This window comes from Nannobrachium achirus (genome assembly GCF_963921795.1).
Source record: "Nannobrachium achirus genome assembly, chromosome: 10".
Taxonomy (NCBI): Eukaryota; Metazoa; Chordata; class Actinopteri; order Myctophiformes; family Myctophidae; genus Nannobrachium; species Nannobrachium achirus.
The window spans coordinates 40,557,393-40,578,568 of record NC_137819.1 but is presented as its reverse complement, the minus strand read 5'-3'; the positions used below and the strand labels follow the sequence as shown (position 1 = coordinate 40,578,568).

At 45.0% G+C, this 21,176-nt stretch overlaps 1 protein-coding gene across 1 annotated transcript; it reads left to right on the top strand.

The window, feature by feature from the left end:
* Nucleotides 1-14,068: 14,068 nt before the first annotated feature.
* LOC308293040 (RNA cytidine acetyltransferase-like) lies at nt 14,069-17,134 on the top strand (the record flags this gene model as incomplete). Its single annotated transcript, XM_080735470.1, has 1 exon — nt 14,069-17,134. One exon carries the CDS (start codon nt 14,069-14,071, stop codon nt 17,132-17,134), a length of 3,066 nt encoding a protein of 1,021 aa, XP_080591596.1.
* Nucleotides 17,135-21,176: the final 4,042 nt, after the last annotated feature.

Here is a 21,176-nt window from a genome sequence, read left to right as displayed (position 1 = left end):
CACACGCACGCACACACACACACACACACACACACACACACACACACACACACACACACACACACACACACACACACACACACACACACACACTGACACACACACACACACAAACAGTATGGACATACCACATCTTTTTTGGCACGGCCAACATAAATGGTACATTTTTCAACACTGTTGAGAAGGATGAGACCACACAACTCTTAGCCACGATGCAAGCAATTATTAAAAGGGTACAGGAAACTAATGTTTCGACAGTAGTCTTCCTTGGGGTTTTCTTGTTCAATACAACAAGGCTTAAAGCTGTAATCCAGAACTTATTTTAATGAGTAAAACTATATTTGGACTAATAGAGTTTGTTGATACTAACTAGTACAACTGCGCTGCTGTGGTTGGAGGTAGACTCCCTACTCTTCTATTGAGGAATTTAGACAGGTAGGACTGTAGGTGAAGCCGCCTGATATCGCGCCATCATGACACCAATTTAAAATCGTTCTAGCAGAGGCTCTTCCTTTGCCTATGCTGGGAGTGTGAGTACAAACTTTCACGCCCGATCAGTCCAACGGTGCCCGAGATGAACTGTTCAGAGAGAGAGACACACACACACAGACAGACAGACAGACAGACAGACAGACAGACAGGGGGGAAACATAATAACGAGTAACGACACACATAATTATGTGTTGTAGTGGATGTATGTAATCGTTAATGTACTTTGTTGTCTTGGACCCCAGGAAGACTAGCTGTCGTTCAGGCGTCAGCTAATGAGGATCCATTCTAAATAAACAATGAACCCCTAGTGTCATTGTTAAAGAGCTGTACCTACAGTACATAATTGCTTGTTTTTCTGACGTTCCTCTGTCTTCATCTCCTGGCTTTATGTCTCTCTACGTCACTCGCTCCCTCTGGGGGACGGAGGTGGGGGGTGGGCTGGGAAAGGGGGGGGGGTCATCACAGAGGCATGAGTCAAACAGTCCTCTGGACAGGAAAGAGTGCGTCACTCACAGAAGCCCACGTGCATGCGCGCACACACACACACGCAGAGGCCAAATCCCTGCATATATTATACGAACGCACACACACTGGTGTGGGGATACGCTTTGTAGACAAAGGCATCCACTTTATTATGCATAATACGACACAAACGCTTGCGTAGGAGACAGAGATGTGCACAGTGACACGCAGACACACACAAACAGCCATGCATAAACGTTCATGTATGTTTATCGTCTCTGTCGAGTGGAAACTTCATTATGTCAAAAAAACTGTTCCTTTTCAGGATTCAAATTCAAAAGTAGGAGATTGACAAGCTCCGAGCTTGTAGATCTGCTACCTTTGATGCTTTTGTGTGACACGGTAGTATCAAGTAGGGCAGGGGTCTTCAACAGGGGGTCCGGTACCCCTAGGGGGTCCTCGGAGTTACTACAGGGGGTCCTCCAAATCTTCCAATCCTTTTTATGTTAACAACTTGAACCCTAGTGTCCATATTCTGAGAACTGTTGCCAAAAATAGCAGATCTACAATCTCACAACGCCTTGCGCTGTGAGGGAAAAAGAGCAGACTAAGTACAGAGACAGAGTAAAAGGTCAAGTTCATTAGGTAATGACGGCTCAAGTGGTTAAATATCTGAAAACACAAATTGACATGAATCCAAAATACACTGATGATTGTGCTGTCAAACGATGAAACTATATGGAATCTATGAATTATTCTATGTTGTGGGGGTCCCTGCTTCATCTCTCCCTCAACTAAGGGGTCCTTGGCCTGAAAACGTTGAAGACCCCTGAAGTAGGGCATTAGTTAACGAAGAAACACAAGATAAAATATGGAGATATGTGGTTTATGCCCCGACCGCAACGATATACAGTACATACAACGTATTATACTCACAGGCAGACACAGAAATGTCTATTTTACACATAAAAGTGAACACACACACTCATACAGTATAGTGCACACTTACATACTGCACCTGAAAAAGATTTTTGTGTTGACTGCCTCTGAAGTGTATATTTGTGATACATACGTACATCACAAATATCACAAATGTTTAAAGGGCATATACACTACTGTGCCCTTTATTTTTTTTCCTATGCACTATTATGAGCAATATTAAACACAGTTCTACATACATTCGAGTTTCCTTAATATTTACAGTATGTGTTTTTGTCTGTGTGCCAGTGCACTTTCCTCCCATAAATCTGTATGTTTGGTGGACAGTATATACTGTACCTGGACAATGTACATAACCATTACATAAACGGCATACATATTCACATTACATTCTTATGTGTGTGCCTTACAGTATGTTCCAAACCCTTGTTCAACATGTTCACGTGCACATGGCACGTGCCTGTAATGACCTCCCTCACTGCTTCCCAATCCCTGCACCGCACTTTTTGTACTTTGTCGCGAGACGGGAGCATGAATTAAGCATAGCGTTTCCATGTGTGACACAAAAAAGGGGGTCTCCCCAGCAGATCTGCAGGGGTTTTCAACCCAGGCACAATTAACTGCAGTTAAGTCCACGGTTAACCAGGTGTTAACCAGGTGCGGCCATGCAGTGAACACAGTACATTCAGCCAAGTCAACCGAGAGAGAAACTATAACGTCTCTGTCGGTTGGAAACCTCATATGTCCTAAACTGTTACATTTCAGGATTCAAATTCAAAAGCAGCAAAAGTAGCAGATCTACAGTGGGTCTGCTACTTTCAATGCTTTCGTGTGATGCTGTAGTATGATAAAGAAGGAGCGTTAATTTCCGGGAAAAAATAAACACAAAAAGTAAAATATATGGAGATATGAGGTTTCTGCCCAACGATAAGCACAACACAACAGCAACACAATGGCACCACTCCACCATATGTTACAGAGCACTTTAGAGGCGCGCGCGCGTGCACACACACACACACACACACACACACACACACACACACACACACACACACACACGGTTGTCTTGCTATACTTGTGAGGACATCAACATTTTAGGACAGTAATTCTATAAATGGTACTTTTTTCAATTTTTAACCATAACCCTTGTGTCTTTAGTTTTTTTTTTGCGTGCCAGTGCCATGCACCAAAAATAGGCGATCTAAATTACAGCACAATGTGAAGCGTTGCGAGATATAGTATTTTGGGTGTGGTACACACAATCTAACTAGGCCTATGTTGGGTTCCTCACAATTTCTATTTCTGAAATGAACTATTATACTTGTGGGAACATTTGGTGCTCGGAAGTATAGTAATGCAAGTACACACACACACACACACACACACACACACACACACACACACACACACACACACACACACACACACACAGTGCACAGTAAGCAATTAAAAAACTGAATTGGGGCACGGAGAGCCTCGAGGAGGTTGAGCGAGTTTGGCGACGGCGAGAGATCAGAAGGTTGTGTTTTTGCGTGTCCTCCTCGGACAACAAGGTTCTGTTTGGGAATTATAACTCTTGTGAGGGGGGGACGATGAGCAGCGAACAAACAAATAAGCCCACGTCTCACAATAGCGACCGGTGCAAAACGCCCTCGAGCAAAGCACTGAACTGTGTGTAGTCACAACATTAACACACGCCAGTGAACTTTTGCCCTTTCCCTCAACAGCTACGTACCGCCAGGGTGTGCCTGATGTGTGTGCGAGGCAATTAAACACATGAGTCCCTATTCTGGGCATATCGTTGCTGTCGGGCAGAAACCTCTTATCTCCATGTTTTAATGTTTTTGTATTTTTCTGTTCATTAACGCCCTATTTGATCATACTACAGCGTCTCACAAAAGCATCAAAATGAGCCAGATCCACAAGCTCAAAACGTGGTGCGAAGCGATGCATTTTGAGCGTGTCGATCTGCTATTTCTGCTATTTTTTTGTTTGAATCCTGAAAAGTGTAACCGTTTTCGACATATGAGTTTTTTTTGCCTTTATTGATAGTACAGTAGGTAGACAGGAAACAGCCACTCCGACACTGACTTCTTATTGTCGGAGTGGCGACACTTCCATAGAGGTTAAGGTTAGGGTTAGGGTAAGAGATAGGGTTAGTGTTGGAATGGAGACATGTCGGAATGGAGAGATGCACTCAGGCCCCATGTGTATATTCTTGAATGTATTTTTGAATCCTGTGAGTCAATCGACTGAGTTGTGAGTCTGTTGATTACCTGCTTGCTAACCTTTCAGGCATTTAGTAGGTTTATACTCTGCCCTTCTTTTATGTAAGGGATAATGAATGGCTCCGCGGTGAATGACGATATCAGACCGAAGGGATAACATTTATAATTTGACTCAAAACTAAAAACAAAGTATATCCTTGTTACAGACTGCTGGAAGCGTTCCACAAGTGTTGCGCTGGGCGTCCCCCCAGCGCGACACGGTCGCCTTGGAAAACAAGGAAGTGCTGATTAGATAGAAACCATTTTCTGATACTACGTTGTCTATTTCTCGCTTAAAATATTTTTAAAAACATTCTTGAGAGCGACGTTTAGTTCTAAATGTCACTGTGTGTTTGTTTACATGGCTGACATGTTGGATACAGCACAAGATTCACGCAGTGCAGCTTGACTTCAGCAGGTGCTCTGAGTCTTTGATTAGGCAGCGGTCTGTTATAGAGCGGAGCGGTCTGTTATCCAGAAATAACAGACCGCTGATTTCAGCAACTGACCAATCAGAATCAAGCATTCAAACAAGCCGGGTAATAAATGGTGTTAATTTATGTATAGAAGATGAGCAGTAGTGTTGACTCACTGTGAGTCATCCTTCAATTTCTGTTGGTGAATGTCGGATTTTCTCTTTATTGAATTCACCTAGTAATGATTGTCCTTTCCTGGCTGGTACCCATTAGATTAGCTATCAAGGTGATGACGGAATACAACCTGTGTTCTCTTGGTCTTGATTGCATCATCCACTACTTACACTTCACTTCCTGTTCCTCTTGACACAACGCTGAGGAACGTGTAACACGTCTGTCTGGGTGAGGAAAATAAATCTCTGTGAAATGACATTTATTGACTTCTTGTTTTCTTCTTCTCGTGATATTGTTTTGTTGGGCCGTCCTTGAGACTTAGTATTGATTGATTTCATTGAATACTTTATTAGTCAGAAATGTAAACAGCACACGATAACACACACACACAAGTCCTTGGGACGTGTTTCCATTATGGTCATATATTCAATGCATCAATATAGCATACAAAATGAACACAATAATACATATCAACAAATTTAAACACTATGTTCGGAGGGGATGGGAAATTACATTTACTTCCCCTTGTGGTCCCCTGATAGATGTTTTGTCAGGCTAATTTTGAAAGAAACCAGTGTGCACAGACTTCACACAAATCCCTTAACGGATGGTGTCAGGGCATTCCACATTTTGGTGGCAGAGTGATTAGTAGAATGAGAATTTTCCCAAGTTTGTTCTAAACTTGTGGTTGCTGTGGTTGTACTGGGCAGCAGTGGTGGAACGAAACCAAGTTGTACTGTTTGAGCCACTTTTACTTTAATTGAGTCTTTTCATTTTTCAATACTCTATCTTAAAGATTCCGATTATTATTACTAGTAGAAGACTGTGTGGCTGTACTGGTCAGCTCCCTGTGCCTGAATAAATAAAACTAAATTAAAAACGCTCATGCAATGATAAAGATTTTTTTGATTTGTTTCACCCTGAAGTGATGTGACATTTTGGCCTCACAACATGCCCTTTATCAATCTGACAAGGGCATGTGAGCCTGACACGTCACAGCACTTTGGGGTGCAATAAGTTCATTACGTTTCGCTCAGCACCTGCCCAACACAGTGTGTGTGGATGTGCATGTCTTCGCTCTCTTTTCATCCCGTGACGCTGTGGGAGCACCATGGGTGTTGTCGGTGGTGTATCACCAGGGGCGTCACACCAAATTCTGGGCCCTGGGTACAAGGATTCACTGCGGGCCGGCCCCCCATGAATGTTAACTATTGAAAAATAGCAGATATACAAGCTCACAGCGCGGCACTGAGTGCCTTGTATATCTGCTATTTTTGAAAAATCGTGAAAATGTGTGCAAGAAACCTATGTCAAGGACCCCCAAGATGAAATGTATTTGGCCACGGACCCCGATCTCAAAATATTTAGTTCCAGGGACCCCCCCAGAAGCAAAATTTGAGTTACAAATGTTCGCTTAACAAATACATATATTCAAAGATTTGCACACATTTTCACGACTTTTCAAAAATAGCAGATATACAAGGCACTCAGTGCCGCGCTGTGAGCTTGTATATCTGCCATTTTTCAATAGTTAACATTCATGGGGGGCACCGAGTGCCGCGCTGTGAGCTTGTATATCTGCTATTTTTCAATAGATAAAATTATTAGGGCCCCTCCACCTTGGGCCCCAGTAACTCAGACAGTCCCACTTTCCTACCCCTTGTGACGCCCCTGTGTATCACTGTCATGTGAAATTCAGGGACTGCGTCACCATTTGGCCTTGCCCTCCAGGGTGTTCTCATGGCAGCCAGCCGTCCAACCGACAAATGACTAGAAATATCAGAGGAGCATTGCAGTGATTCAGTGGACTACTGCGTACGGTGCTTCCAGGGGCGTCACACCAAATTCTGGGCCCTGGGTACAAGGATTCACTGCGGGCCCCCGATGAATGTTAACTATTGGAAAAATAGCAGATATACAAGCTCGCAGCCGCGCTGCGAGCTTGTAGATCTGCTATTTTTGAAAAATCGTGAAAATGTGTGCCAAGAAACCTATGTTTCCATGTCAGTGATGCTCAAACTTTTTCATGTGAAGGACCCCCCATCTCAAAATATTTAGTTCCAGGGAGCCCCCAGAAGCAAAATTTGAGTTACAAATGTTCACTTAAAAAAATACATATATTCAAAGATTTGCGCACATTTTCACGACTTTTCAAAAATAGCAGATCTACAAGCTCACTGTGAGCTTGTATATCTGCTATTTGTCAATAGCTAAAGTTACTAGGGCCCCTCCACCTTGGGCCCTGGTAACTCAGTCCCACTTTCCTACCCCTTGTGACGCCCCTGGGTGCATCTGTGGTTCACAAAGGGGGGGTCCTTGAGGGGGTTTCCAAGGGGTCCCCCACTCCCCAGCTAAATTAGTTAATATCTAGGCCTATAGTATCGAAATCAGGTTAACCCATACACATGCAGCCTATATTTGAAAATCGTAAAGATGTGAAAATATTTTTGGAAACATTGTAACAAGAAATACTTCTATGGCACAAGGTATTTGTCAGATGGGGGGCCCGTGGCCAATACGTATTCATTTGGCGGTCCTTCTCATGAAAAAATAAATAATAATAATAACTTTTTAAACGTAATTTTTATTTTGTCACAGACATTCACAGGGTCAACTATTTACATAATGTTCTTTGTCATATTTTAGTCCATATCAATCCTCCATGGTGTCATTCTTCCGGGTCGTGTATTCAGTCCATTTCTCCAATTTTTCAAGAAACAGCTCCTCTTGTATCCTGAGTCTATGTGTAAATCTCTCCATCACTTACATTTCCTCCACAATGCATAGCCACTGCTCACAAGTTGGAGAGTCACTTTTATACCACAATCTTATTTTAATATCTCTTTTATTACTGACCACACTTCATCCCATAATGTGTCAGTTTTTGGACTGTTCCAAAATATATGCTTGTGATCAGCGTCCATGTTTCCACACACACATGGTTGTTTCTCTGCTGCTGTTTCTCTGCTGCGACTTTTCCTCTGATCTTTGGAGTTATGAAGTATCTTATAATGTTCTTCCAGTAAAACTCTCTCCACACTCTAGAGCTTGTGGCCGTGCACTGTGTACAAATATTGTACCAGTCTATCATGGCAATCTGCTCCTCAAATCCTGCTTCCCATTTCTCTTGGGAAAATGTTTTTAAAAACCAATGTGATGCAGATCATGGCATGTATACGTTCAATGCTACAGTGTTCACACAAGGAACCCGGCGGTCCTCCGCGGTCACAAGGTTTATGCCGGAGTTGTGCTCGCAACCTCCCTGTGTGTTCTAAAGACCACCTCCCCTGTGTTTCAGCTGGCATGAGGGGGTGAGTGACTTTTAGATGGTGATGACGTCACTGGGTTCTTGGAGGCTTTTGGTGTACAGTATATAATCCTGTTAAGATTTATTGAGATTAATGGTCTTCCTGTGTCACTGGTCTCTGGAGCCAGGCTGTAGACTGATTCACACGACTTTTCAAACCGTCTCTGTCGGGTGAAAAACCTCGTTATGTCCATAAACTGTTACCTTTCAGAATTCAAATTAAAAAAGCATCAAAAGTAGCAGATGGACAAGCTCAAAACGTGTCGCTTCACGCCCCTTTTCCAGCTTGTAGATCTGCTATTTTTGATGCTTTTGTGTGATGCTGTATGATCAAGTAGGGTGTTAATTTACAGGAGGAAAAAACACAAAAGCGTATAATATGGAGACGAGAGGTTTCTGTGAAACACTTCCCGTCATACGGTCTGCACGGTGCACCACAAAGCTCAGAAGATGAGTCAGGGAATAAAGCGGATGCCCCGCCCTGTCTCCCCCCGCCCCTGCTTCCGCTTTCTCTTTGTAGTCGCATAAATCCGTCCTACTGCAGTGTTATTTTGACAGCAAATTCTGGTTTAGTCTCAGCCCTAGTCTTTTGAATAACACACCATTTAGTCTTAGTCCTACGCCTACGGTGGCGCAGTCAGTAGTGCTGTCGCCTCACAGCTAGAAGGTCCTGGGTTCGATTCCCGCCGGGGGACACTGTGGGTGCTGGGGGCGTGTTCCCTCCTCCGCGTCATCAGTGCCCACACCCTAGGTGGTGTTGGCATAAGGGCCTTTCTGTGTGGAGTTTGCATGTTCTCCCTGTGTCTCCTAGGGTAGATACCCTCACAAAAACATGCAGTAATCCTGGTCTCTATAAAGCCTCCCCCTGGCCAGCCGGGGCGCCTGATGGAGGGGAGTGGAACTGGTTGGAATAACGTGTTCCTTCCACGCGCTACGTCCAGCCGGGGAAGCTCCCCCTGTCAGGTGATTAGAAGCGGCCTGCTCACTCCTCATGCATTGAAGGAAGCATGAGCTCAGTTCGGGGCCCTCCCCAGGTTGGCAGAGGGAGAGTAGAGCCCAGGATCACAGCTTAGGCAATTGGCACCGGGTGAAAAAATGGGTTACAAAAATCGTGGGATAAAAATTAAAAAGAAAATATATATATATATATTTTCGTGAACGGAAATGATGTGCATGATGGCATGGCATATGTCTGGGCTTTCAGGAGGTGTAGTTCCAGACTGCGACTGTGTCATCAACAACCCAATCAATAATCAATAGCCCTCCCTCTCTCTCTCTCTCTCTCTCTCTCTCTCCTCTCATTAATCTCAATTCATAAACACACGCATCACGCTTCAGGTGCGATTAGTAGGGGTGCAACATTTAATCAAACTAATCAATTTAATCGATGATTTAAAAAGGTACCTGTAATCGATAACTTCATAAAATAACTGATCGATAAATAATCGATTCCGTATTTTGGGCATACATGTCATCATGGGAGAAAAGATTCAAAAATAGCTGATTGGCAACTTCACAACACATTGCTGTGTGATGGGTTGTGAGCTTGTAGTTCAGCTGTTTTTATTCTTTTTTTTTTTGGAGGGGGGGGCAGAAACCTCTTAGCTCCATATTCGAACTCTGTGAATTAATGCCCTACCAAAAGCATCAACATATACAGGTAGCAGATCTACAAGCTCGAAACTGTTTCGAGCTTGTGTGATCTGCTGCTTTTGCTATTTTTGAATTTGAACCGTGAAAAGTAACAGTTTTGGACATAATATGAGGTTTCCACCCAACAGATGATAGTATATAGGCATACATATTTAGTAAATAAACACGCGTCTATTATTCGATTAATAAAGTAATTGATAGAACAATCGCTGTGGCTATTTGCAGCCCTATATCGCTCTGTACACGGTCATCTTCACTAACACCCAGCTCACTCCTAGAAGGCCACAATATTGATCCTTATACGACCCCCAATTCCCCCTGGGGGAAGTTCACTGGAGAGGAGATTTATAATGCATGGATGTGGAGGAGGAGGAGGAGGAGGCGGATCTGTTGGAGTTTGGGTTAGAGAAAGAAAGCTACTCCCACAGATAAGTGTCAGCGTTACAGATGCACACAGGTAGATTAGTTTGTCAGCTCCCTTTCAATCAATTTCAGTCCCAGAAGAAGGCATATGGGTTTTAATTGCTTGTTTTGTTTTTGTAATGTCCGGCGCAGTGAATTGCCCTTGTGGTTGCAATGTGCTGCAGGCTGTAGGAAATAAACCTGCCCTGCCTTAATTAGTGGAATCAAATGGCCTACCACCATATTAAAACTGAGAATACAATTAAACTAATTTGAGTAAAACGACGACTTCACCACCTTTCAGCCTATCTTCATACATTGATCCTCACTAACGTTCATGATAAAATTGCACCATTTCTTTCCTACTCGGTCTGTGTTTCATAGGAGGGCTCGGGGTAGATCAGAAACCCACCTACCAGTGACATCATCGATGGGGAATCCAAGCTAATGGAAACTATTCCTGAAAACTGAAAGTTACCATGCTATTATAGTCTGAGGACGACCTAGAGAGATGGAAGCCATTGTTCTAGCGATGATAAAATATAACTAGAAATACTGTTCCTATGAAACATGGTGTGGGCTCGCTCGTGACTATATGTGTCCCAATCTCACTGAGAGCCAGTCATCTCGGAAAGTACAGCTTTAGACAGGGACTGAAAATACATTTTTTTTTTTTTACTAAAATGTGATAAAGCCACTAAAGCATTTCATAGATTTCAGGCTACATTTCACTTAAATGCCAGAGCTTAACTCTGCATTTAAATAAGACTTTTTTTAATTAATGTGAGAGATCGTCAGGTCATTTGCAGGTTAGACATTTATTTAAAACTTGAATATCTCAAAAGTAGTATTTCAGCATGGCATCATTCTATAAGCCATATCTTCAAAACTGTTGGGTCAATCTCCACAACCAATATATCATGTTGTAGCTATGATCCCCAGCTTTCAAATGAAATGAAAAAATGAAAATGAATAAAAATCCAATGACTGGCTCCCAGCCAAATTGGGACACATATTCTGCAGCGTGCTAACTGTCATGTGAAGCTCAACCAATACTCCAGCTAACAAAGAAACAAAGAGACTAGAAAGATGCAATTCTGGGAAACTGCAAGTGTGGTTGCCCTGACGCGAATCACGAGGAATCTGCTGGGAAATCTATTCCGTTTTACCATTTGTCCATTTCATGCCCATATATGGATATCTCATCTGTCAGTCTCCCTTGTCCCTATATATTTTAGCGGTGCACCATGCCGTTTTTTTATGCCCATACATGGAGATCCCTGATGTCATCAATATTAAGCCCATATCTTGGAATGCCCATATATGGACAGGACATACTGTGTCAGCCTCATGAGGTCTATGATGTCAGACACCTGATGTCTGTCATCTCCATATTTGGGAGAAGTTTAATTCTTTTTAATTTCCCCATTCAAGTCAATGGAAAAAATGAATTCACGAATAAATGAATATAATTAAACACTATAATGTATCTCTTAGCAGAATGCACGCAAGCGAGTCCTGATGAAGCCGGTCGATTTGACATATGGCCCCAGTGCGTGCCACAAAAACTGTGGGAGGAGACGAGGAGTAACGCTGCAAAATAAAGTTTATCCGTAAAGAAGATGGATGGATGGAAAGGAAGAGTAAATTCAGACAAGTGGGCTGTATAGTCTGGTTCAGGCACGTGCACACATAGACATCAAAGGGGGCTTGAGTCCCTGCCCTTTTAACCGTCTGTAAAAAAGTGCCCTCTCCAGACCATGAATGCAGTTTTTACTATGGTGAAAGACATGCAAATGCCCTCTTTCCATGGCATATCTGAAGGCAGCAAGAGAATTGCCTTGTCCAAACTCTCCTGAACTTGAATGCAGCATTTTATGTTGAAAGAATAAAGGTCTTTGCACACTGCTGCGTTTTTCGTTGCGAAATGCGTTTTTCAGGGCAAGGAGAGAGAGAGAGAGATAGAGAGAGCAAGGGACCGAGTGGTGCGCGAAACGGGCGGCAGTGTGCAAACGTGACTGACATAACGTGAGGTTGATTTTTTTATTTGCGCGCTCCGAAATTCACTCCGATATTCGGCCCGAAAAACGCAGCAGTGTGCAACCAGCTTTAGAATTGCCCTCTCTATGTAGAAATCAATGCTTAATTCAGTGTGGTATCAAGCGCCAAAAATAGCCGAACTTCAAGCTCACAACGCGTCGCAGCGCGGAGGTCAGCTATTTTCAGTATTTTCACCAAAAGTGCCCTTTTAGAAATGTCAGCCCCTGCCTCTCTAACATTCTCTGCACGTCCCTGGTCTGTTGAACCACCCCAAATATATAAATATAAATGCTGTTTCTATTATAAACGTATCTAATCTAACAAAGAATGGTCTTAATTGAAAACGTGTGAGTAGCCTTCAGGTTATGGTTTACAACGGGAGAAAAACAACCCATGGGGGGGGGGGGATAGGCTACTTCTTGGGGGCGTACAAGTCGATCAGATGGCTATTTATTGATTGCGAGTTTAGGTGACGCGTCGATCTATAAGTATTGATAGCTTCCACTTTAAAGCTCATGTTGTGGAAATTCACTGAAGCGCAGCTGGCAAATCAGTCCGGACGACACGAGGGTCTCAGACATAGGAGCATTTTGCTTCCTTCCATATGTTGGAATTAATACAAGACGAGTCAACACAAAGCATTCAAAATGTGTACTTAATTAAAAGTACCAATACTGCAATATAGAAATACTCTATTACAAGTAGGCTTAAAAGTCCGGAATTCAAAATGTAGGCCTACTTGAGTAAAAGTAGGCCTACTCAAGTATTGGCATCATACAGTAATGTATACAGGCCTACTTAAAGTACCAAAAGTAAAAGTAATCATTCTCATTTAAAAATGTCAAATGTACTGTAGCTATAAAAATATTTAGCAGATCTAGAGTGTCGTATCCCGACGCATTGTGAGCTTGTAGATCGGCTATTTTCAAATGGCCGAAACATATATACCGGTACCGGTAGGGCTGAAGTGGTTAATGTATGTGTATTGCTAATTTAAATCTACAAAGTAGGCTAACTAGTATGCCTAACTAAAGAAAATGTACAATATTAGGATCCGAGATGTAGTGGAGTAGAAGTAAAAATGTTGGAAATTTGATATACGCTGGTTGCGACCGTCAGGTCGCAGCCAGTTACTATCTAATCTCTCGAGACAGCCTCAGAGTCGCTACGCTTCAAAGGAAGAGAGACAGACCGAGTGGGCGTCACCCTTTCTTTGCGATGGCTCGACAGCTTGGTTACTATCAAACCTCCACCGGCTGTCAGTCTGTCTGTCTGTCAGTCACATGTCACACGTCACACTTTTCCCCTACTCATATCTCCGCCACCGTTGCCCCAATCCATGCCAAACTTTGCACACACACTCATTTCTCACATGGCCCTCTTCTAGCGCCACCATGAGGCCAATTCTTGCAAAACACATTTTTGGACACTGCTCCTACAGATTTTGCCCTAAAATCACACAAAGCTGTACACAGTATCTCTAAAGTCATGTCATCAACATGGATGTGTCCCATTTCCCATATTCCCTCCTGATTGGCTCCATTGCCTTCTAAAGTTTGTGGTCTCTGCCGCGGTCTCCAACCACAACGAACAGAGTGCGTTGGGGCAGGGCCTGACGGTCGCTTATCTCCCGATTAGGGAGTCTTACTGGTAAATACTAGTAAGACGCCTCAGGGCGACAAGCGACCTCGGCCAGATGTCTTGGCCATCTGGCCAGTGATGTATCGGACCCGTTACCGTATATATGGAGACCCTGGTATATTTGGAGAACTAATGTAATATTACTGTGACGCATCATGACATCAGACATGTATAAATAAGTTGTTTTAATGATTTAATGGACACGTTTGCAGCATCTTTACAGGGCTCCTGCTGTTTACAACTGGACCAGCATCATCTACATATAACGAGACACCATGGCTACGGTACGTAAGAAGGTGGACAACAGGATCCGCGTCCAGATCGAGAACGGCGTTGCCCTGCACCAACGCACGCTGTTCGTTGTGGTTGGAGACCGCGGCAGAGACCAGGTGGTGATTCTGCATCACATGTTGTCTATAGCCACGGTCAGAGCTCGGCCTTCTGTCCTCTGGTGCTACAAGAAGGAGCTTGGATTCAGCAGCAACAGGAAGAAGCGCTTGAAGATCAAGACAGGAACTCTGAATATCAACCAGGACGACCCCTTCGAGCTGTTCGTCGCTGCCACCAACATCCGCTACTGCTACTACAACGAGACGCACAAGATCCTGGGGAACACATACGGCATGTGTGTCCTGCAGGACTTTGAAGCGCTCACCCCCAACCTCCTGGCCCGGACAGTGGAGACGGTGGAGGGAGGAGGGATCGTAGTCATGCTACTGAGGAGCATGAACTCTCTGAAACAGCTCTACACCATGACTATGGACGTCCATTCTCGATACAGGACGGAGGCACACCAGGATGTGGTGGGGAGATTCAATGAGAGGTTCATCCTGTCTCTGGCGTCCTGTAAGACGTGTGTTGTGATTGACGACCAGCTCAACATCCTGCCCATATCCAGTCACATGGCCAACATCAAGCCTGTTCCTCCTAAAACCCAGGATGAAGGTCTGTCCCCAGGGGAACAGGAGCTCAAAGACCTGAAGGATTCTCTCCAGGATACCCAGCCTGTGGGGGTGTTGGTGGACGGATGTAAGACCATGGACCAGGCCAAGGCGGTGCTGAAGTTCATCGAGGCCATCTCAGAGAAGACCCTGAGGAGCACGGTGGCTCTGACCGCAGCGCGAGGCAGAGGGAAGTCTGCTGCTCTGGGCCTGGCCGTGGCCGGAGCCGTGGCCTTCGGATACTCCAACATCTTCGTAACGTCGCCCAGGCCAGACAACCTGCACACCATGTTCGAGTTCCTCTTCAAGGGTTTCGATGCCCTGCAGTATCAGGAACACCTGGACTATGAGATCATCCAGTCTCTGAACCCAGACTCCAACAAGGCGGTGGTCAGAGTCAACATCTTCAAAGAGCACCGTCAGACCATCCAGTACATCCACCCCAGCGATGCGGTGAAGCTGGGGCAGGCAGAGCTGCTGGTGATCGACGAGGCAGCAGCCATCCCTCTGCCCCTGGTCAAAGCCCTGCTGGGACCCTACCTGGTGTTCATGGCCTCCACCATCAACGGGTATGAAGGAACAGGACGCTCTCTGTCTCTCAAACTGATCCAGCAGTTGAGACAGCAGAGTGCAGACAGTCAGCACAGCCTGTCTGCAGAGAACAAGAGCAGCACCAACGCCAGGCTGGCAGCCGAGCGATCTCTCCATGAGGTGACCCTCCATGAGTCCATTCGCTACTCCATGGGAGACCCTGTGGAGAAGTGGCTGAACGAGCTGCTGTGTCTGGACTGTCTGAACATCCCCAGACTCATCTCTGGATGTCCTCTACCGCAGAGCTGTGAGCTGTACTACGTGAACAGAGACACTCTGTTCTGTTATCACAAGGCGTCCGAGGCCTTCCTCCAGAGGCTGATGGCCCTCTATGTGGCCTCACACTATAAGAACTCCCCCAACGACCTCCAGATGCTGTCAGACGCCCCGGCCCACCACCTCTTCTGTCTGCTACCCCCCGTCCCCCTCACACAGAACTCCCTGCCCGAGGTCCTGGCTGTGGTGCAGGTGTGTCTGGAGGGAGAGATCTCTTGTCAGTCCATCTTCAACAGTCTGTCCAGAGGGAAGAAGGCTTCTGGTGACCTCATCCCCTGGACCGTGTCAGAAAAGTTCCAAGACCCAGAGTTTGGTGGTCTGTCTGGAGGAAGGGTGGTGCGAATCGCTGTCAACCCAGACTACCAGGGGATGGGCTATGGTTCCAGGGCTCTACAGGCTCTCCAGATGTACTATGAAGGAAAGTTCCCCACAGAAGATGAGAACTTTCAGGCCAACAGCGAGATCACCACCGTGAGCAGTGAGTCGGTCAGTCTCCTAGAAGAGGTGGTCTCCCCCAGGAGAGAGCTTCCTCCTTTGCTGCTGAAGCTGAGTGAGAGACGAGCAGAGAGACTGGACTACCTGGGAGTGTCCTACGGCCTCACCTCGCAGCTGCTCAAGTTCTGGAAGAGGGCTGGCTTCACTCCCGTCTATTTAAGACAGACACCAAATGACCTGACAGGGGAACACTCCTGTGTGATGTTGAAAGAGTTGAACACGGCCCAGGACTCAGAGGAGGGCCAGTGGCTTTCTGCCTTCTGGAAAGACTTCCGTCGTCGCTTCCTGTCCCTGCTGTCCTACCAGTTCAGCAGCTTCAGTCCCAGCCTGGCTCTGAACATCCTGCAAAACAAGAACACCAAGGAGGACTGCACCACTCTCAGCAGTTCAGAGCTTCTCTCTCAGTTCAGTCCGTACGACCTGAAGCGTCTGGAGCTGTACTCCAGGAACATGGTGGACTACCACCTGGTCATGGACCTCATCCCTGCCACCGCACGCCTCTTCTTCCTCAAGCAGCTGGGAGACCTGTCTCTGTCTGCAGCACAGTGTGCCTTGCTGCTAGGAGTGGGTCTGCAGCACAAGTCGGTGGAGGTCCTGGAGAAGGAGATCGAGCTGCCCAGCTCTCAGCTCATGGGACTCTTCAACCGCCTCATCCGCAAGTTTGTACAGATCTTCACCCGCATCCAGGAGAAGGCCATCAAGGCGGACATGGTGGCCTGTAAAGACGTCAGCATGGAGCCCACCGTCCGCAGCCTCACTGATGACCTAAATGAAGCCGCCAAGGAGTTTAATGAGAAACACAAACTGGATGTGGAGAAAGTGAAAGAGTTGGACCTGGAACAGTATAAGATCCGTGGTGATGAGGAGGAGTGGAACCAGGCCTTGAAGAACGGAGGAGAGACGGCTGTGGTCAGCATCAAGAGTGACAAGAAGAGGAAACCGGAAGGAGGAAGTGATGTCACGGCGCAGGGAGGAAAGAGGAAGAAGGAGAAGGACGGCCAGCGCAGAAACTTCAAGAAGAACAAAGAAAAGAAATGAGCAAAACACTGACAATGCTGAACAACTGTCCTTCAGTGCTGCTGCCAGTAAACAAACTGACTTCCCCACACCCTGAATCACACACCTGTAGCCATCAGACCTGAGTGGCTCCGCTGATTGCCATGTGTCAATCATTGTTGTCAATCGTTCCCTAGGTGATGGCCTGTTAATTATAGTCAATAATTGTCAATTAGAGTCAATTATGACTCTGGCCGTCACAAACCCCAAACATGCTTACTCAGTTATTCGTTATGTGAAAATCCTATGACGTCTATCAGATCTGACATCATACATACAATCCCTTTTATGCCCATACAGGGAGCTCCCTGTCTGAACCACCCACACAGATAGGGGCTGCATGTCTTCCTCCATATATGGGCATTCCCATATGAGGTCCTGTTAGATGGGCTTAATATTGATGACATCAAGGATCTCCATATATCTCCATTCTGTTAGAGTGGTTCCCATGTCATCACAACATACAATCCCTTTTATGCACATACATGGCGATCCTTATCTGAACCAGCCACACAGATATGGGCCATGTCTTGGCCATCTGGCCGGTGATGTATATCGATGACATCAGGGGTCTCTATATATGGGCATAAAAGGAATCTGAGGAATACCCATATATGGATGTGTCACGGTGATGTCACCTCACCTGTGATATCACATGTGATGTCACAGTGATGTGCCAGGGGAACCACAGTGTCAGGCGTGACAGAGATACGGGCAAGATGTGCCGGTTTTCATAGTTAACTGCGACCTAGGGTCAATTACTGTACTTAAGTAAATGCACTTAGTTAGCCTATACACCATGGTGGCATCCGTCTTGGAAAACCTGCACTGAAGCTGAACGAGCATAATAGAATGGGACTTTTATTGTCAGCAGATATTTAAAGGATTTCAAACACACACCACAAGTGGAGAGGATTGCGGTTGTGTGTTGGTCGTTTGATTGCCTGTTCATTCATATTCATATACAGGACTACTTTGCTGTGTGTGTGTGTGTGTGTGTGTGTGTGTGTGTGTGTGTGTGTGTGTGTGTGTGTGTGTGTGTGTGTGTGTGTGTGTGTGTGTGTGTGTGTGTGTGTGTGTGTGTGTGTGTGTGATCGGAGAACAAGCATCTGCTAATTTTCGATTTAAAAAAATAGAAAAATAATCAAGGGAAGGGATGCGACGCGAGGTGGCTGTGGTTGTCATGGTAACCGATGACACCGCATTTCCCTTTTTCTCTCTCTTCACTCTCTCTCTCTCTCTCTCTCTCTCAATCTCTCTCTCTCTCTCTCTCTCCTCGTTTCCTCCTCAACACGTCATTGTTGTGTGAGCTTTTAAGTCTGTTATTTCCAGAGGTTGTAACTTGTAGCCAGGTCTTGTAGGTCTGCTATTTTCGGAGCGCATAAGCCTATAACCACTCTGATAAATAAACTGCAGTTTAAATCAAATGTACCAAGCTATCGGGGTATGTGTGTGTGTGTGTGTGTGTGTGTGTGTGTGTGTGTGTGTGTGTGTCCATCCTCTGTCTGTTACCGGCTAATCTCCTGCAACGGTCGCTGCCAAACTGTGCACCTGTATTTTTCCACATGGGCCTGTTATTGCGCCACCATGAGGCCGATTTTATAATTCTTTTGACAGCAGTCCTACAGATGTTGTCCAAAGATCACGCAAATCAGTACAGTATCTCTACAGTCAGTCAGTCATGTGATCAACATGGATCTGTCCGATTTTCCATATTCCATCCTGTTTGGCTAAGATTGGCTTTCAAAGTTTGCAGGACTGGTCCTTTTGGAGGAACAAAATGCTTCAAATCACGAGCACGCACATTCCCACTAGGTCATGGAACAAATGCCACCCTTTTCACATTGGCCTGTTATAGCGCCACCAGGAGGCCACTTTTGCAAAACACATTTTTGGAACAAAATGCCTCAAATGATGCATGCAGCGTCCGATTGCTGTGAAAGGCCAAAGAAGACATGGTTGGCACCCTCTTCACATTGGCCCATTAAAGCGCCACCAGGAGGCCACCTGACCTGGCGGAGACCTGTGCTCGGAAGGGCACTGCTCCTTGTTGTTTCCTTTTCTTTTTTTTTTACACATCTCCATTGGAAAAGGAAAAAGCCAATTGGCTCTATGATCCATCCTTTGGCTCGGGCATAAAGCGGTGTTGACCGATTCATTGGTCGATGGTTCGCAGCACTTAAGGAATGCAAATGGACTAAGGATCGTATTGTCCAATCAATGCCCGGGTGCACGAGTGCACAGCGGACCTGGTAGGGAGCAGGGCATCAGTTCTATTGGAGAGGCATAGCATCAGCATCAGCAGCAGAGGCAGAGGCAGCCTGAACATCCCTGGCTCCTTTTGAGCATCATTCACACCAACCAGGGGTACGCAACGCAACGCAACGCACATCATCACGGACCTAACAGAGAGCGTTTGTAATAATAGCCTATTAACAAGACGTGATTTCACCCTGCAGGAGTGATCTTTTTTTTACAAAGCCTTCTCTTCGACTTTTTGTGGCGCTTCCCCTCCATTTTTTCCTCCTATATGGTATATTATCTTGAAAGGATCAACTGACTGATATAGATCGAGGCTCAATTGAGGCCAAATCAATTTCTTCCATAACCGGGAATTACGATGAAACATGTAGGTGACACGTTTTTCTTCTTCAATCCAGGGAATTACTAGCGGGAGGATCCGATGCGAATCGCTTCAGACTAACAGGTAAATATAACATGCAATAAACCCTTTGGAATGCCTTTTGTTTGTGGGGAATGAAACGGCTATGTAGCCTGCGTTGGATCCTTTATTATGCGCATAAGTTCAAAGCCATTCACACTAGCTGGCTGGTCAAGCATCTGGAAGAAAAACGGGCCTATATGTAGGAGTGTCGTACTTTTGATATCCATTGTCTTCCCCGCGGTCTCCTCTTATGACCAATACTAACTTTATATTGTGGTATATTTGGTGTATTTTGCTCAGGGATGCTACATGTTGGTTGGGGGTGATTTTAGCTGAGGACGCTGCGTGCAGACAGCCGTTCCTTTTACGCATGTGTTCTTCAGTTCCACTGCAACGTTTTGCGCTTTATTATTTAACCCTAAAAAACACAGGAGGCACCACGTCCTCACAACCGCGTGTTTATTTATTAAGCTATACATGGAATGGAAGCTCTCAACCAGCCACGACTGATTTCAGTCTTTTTAAATACGAAAATAGTAGGCTATATATCAGCAACCAGGGACGATGCTCTGAACATCTATAGCCTATTCAATTGATGCCATTTTAACCCATTCTGACTCGTCAGAATGGGTTAAAATATAGCAATAGAAAAGGCCAATGGTCCGGGGCCTTGAGGAGGTTCCAGGTGGTACCCAGCTAAATGATGGAAGAGTTGGAAGCCAAATGAGACCTTTAGGGTCCATTTAAGAGTTTAATTGTTAAACATCTGCATTTACAAGAAGTCTATACACAATTAGAGAATGTATAAGAATTGTTAATGACAAAATCATATCCAACGATAACAACATATAAGTGTTGGGTCTGAGAGGATACATCTCATCCAATGGTCTCTGACTCAAATGCCGAATAAATAATGAACCTTGATAAGAAAAGGGTTGAAAACGATTGGAAGTTCAGAAGCATGCTTCCCCATAATGATTATAAAAAGAAAAAGGTTGATAAAGCCTCTTTTTTCAACTTGGCTCTATGTGTAGAACAGAATGATAACACATATAAACAATTAAACATCATCATTCATATTATTTGTTTATAGGAAACACAGCACTAGTGGATGGGGGACTTCCTTTCAGCTGTTTCACAAATCACACATTGGGAATGGACCTGTAACAAAACAATAATAAATAATAACTAGAAATACTGTTCCTACGAAACAGTGTGGGCTCGCATGTAACACCATGTATGGGCATAACTATCTACCCTTTGGCTGCACCTCATTGGCTGCCTTTGTACTGTGGAGGAGAACTTGACTGATATAGATAAATAATGAAGATAACATACGTGAATAATTCACTTGTGAGA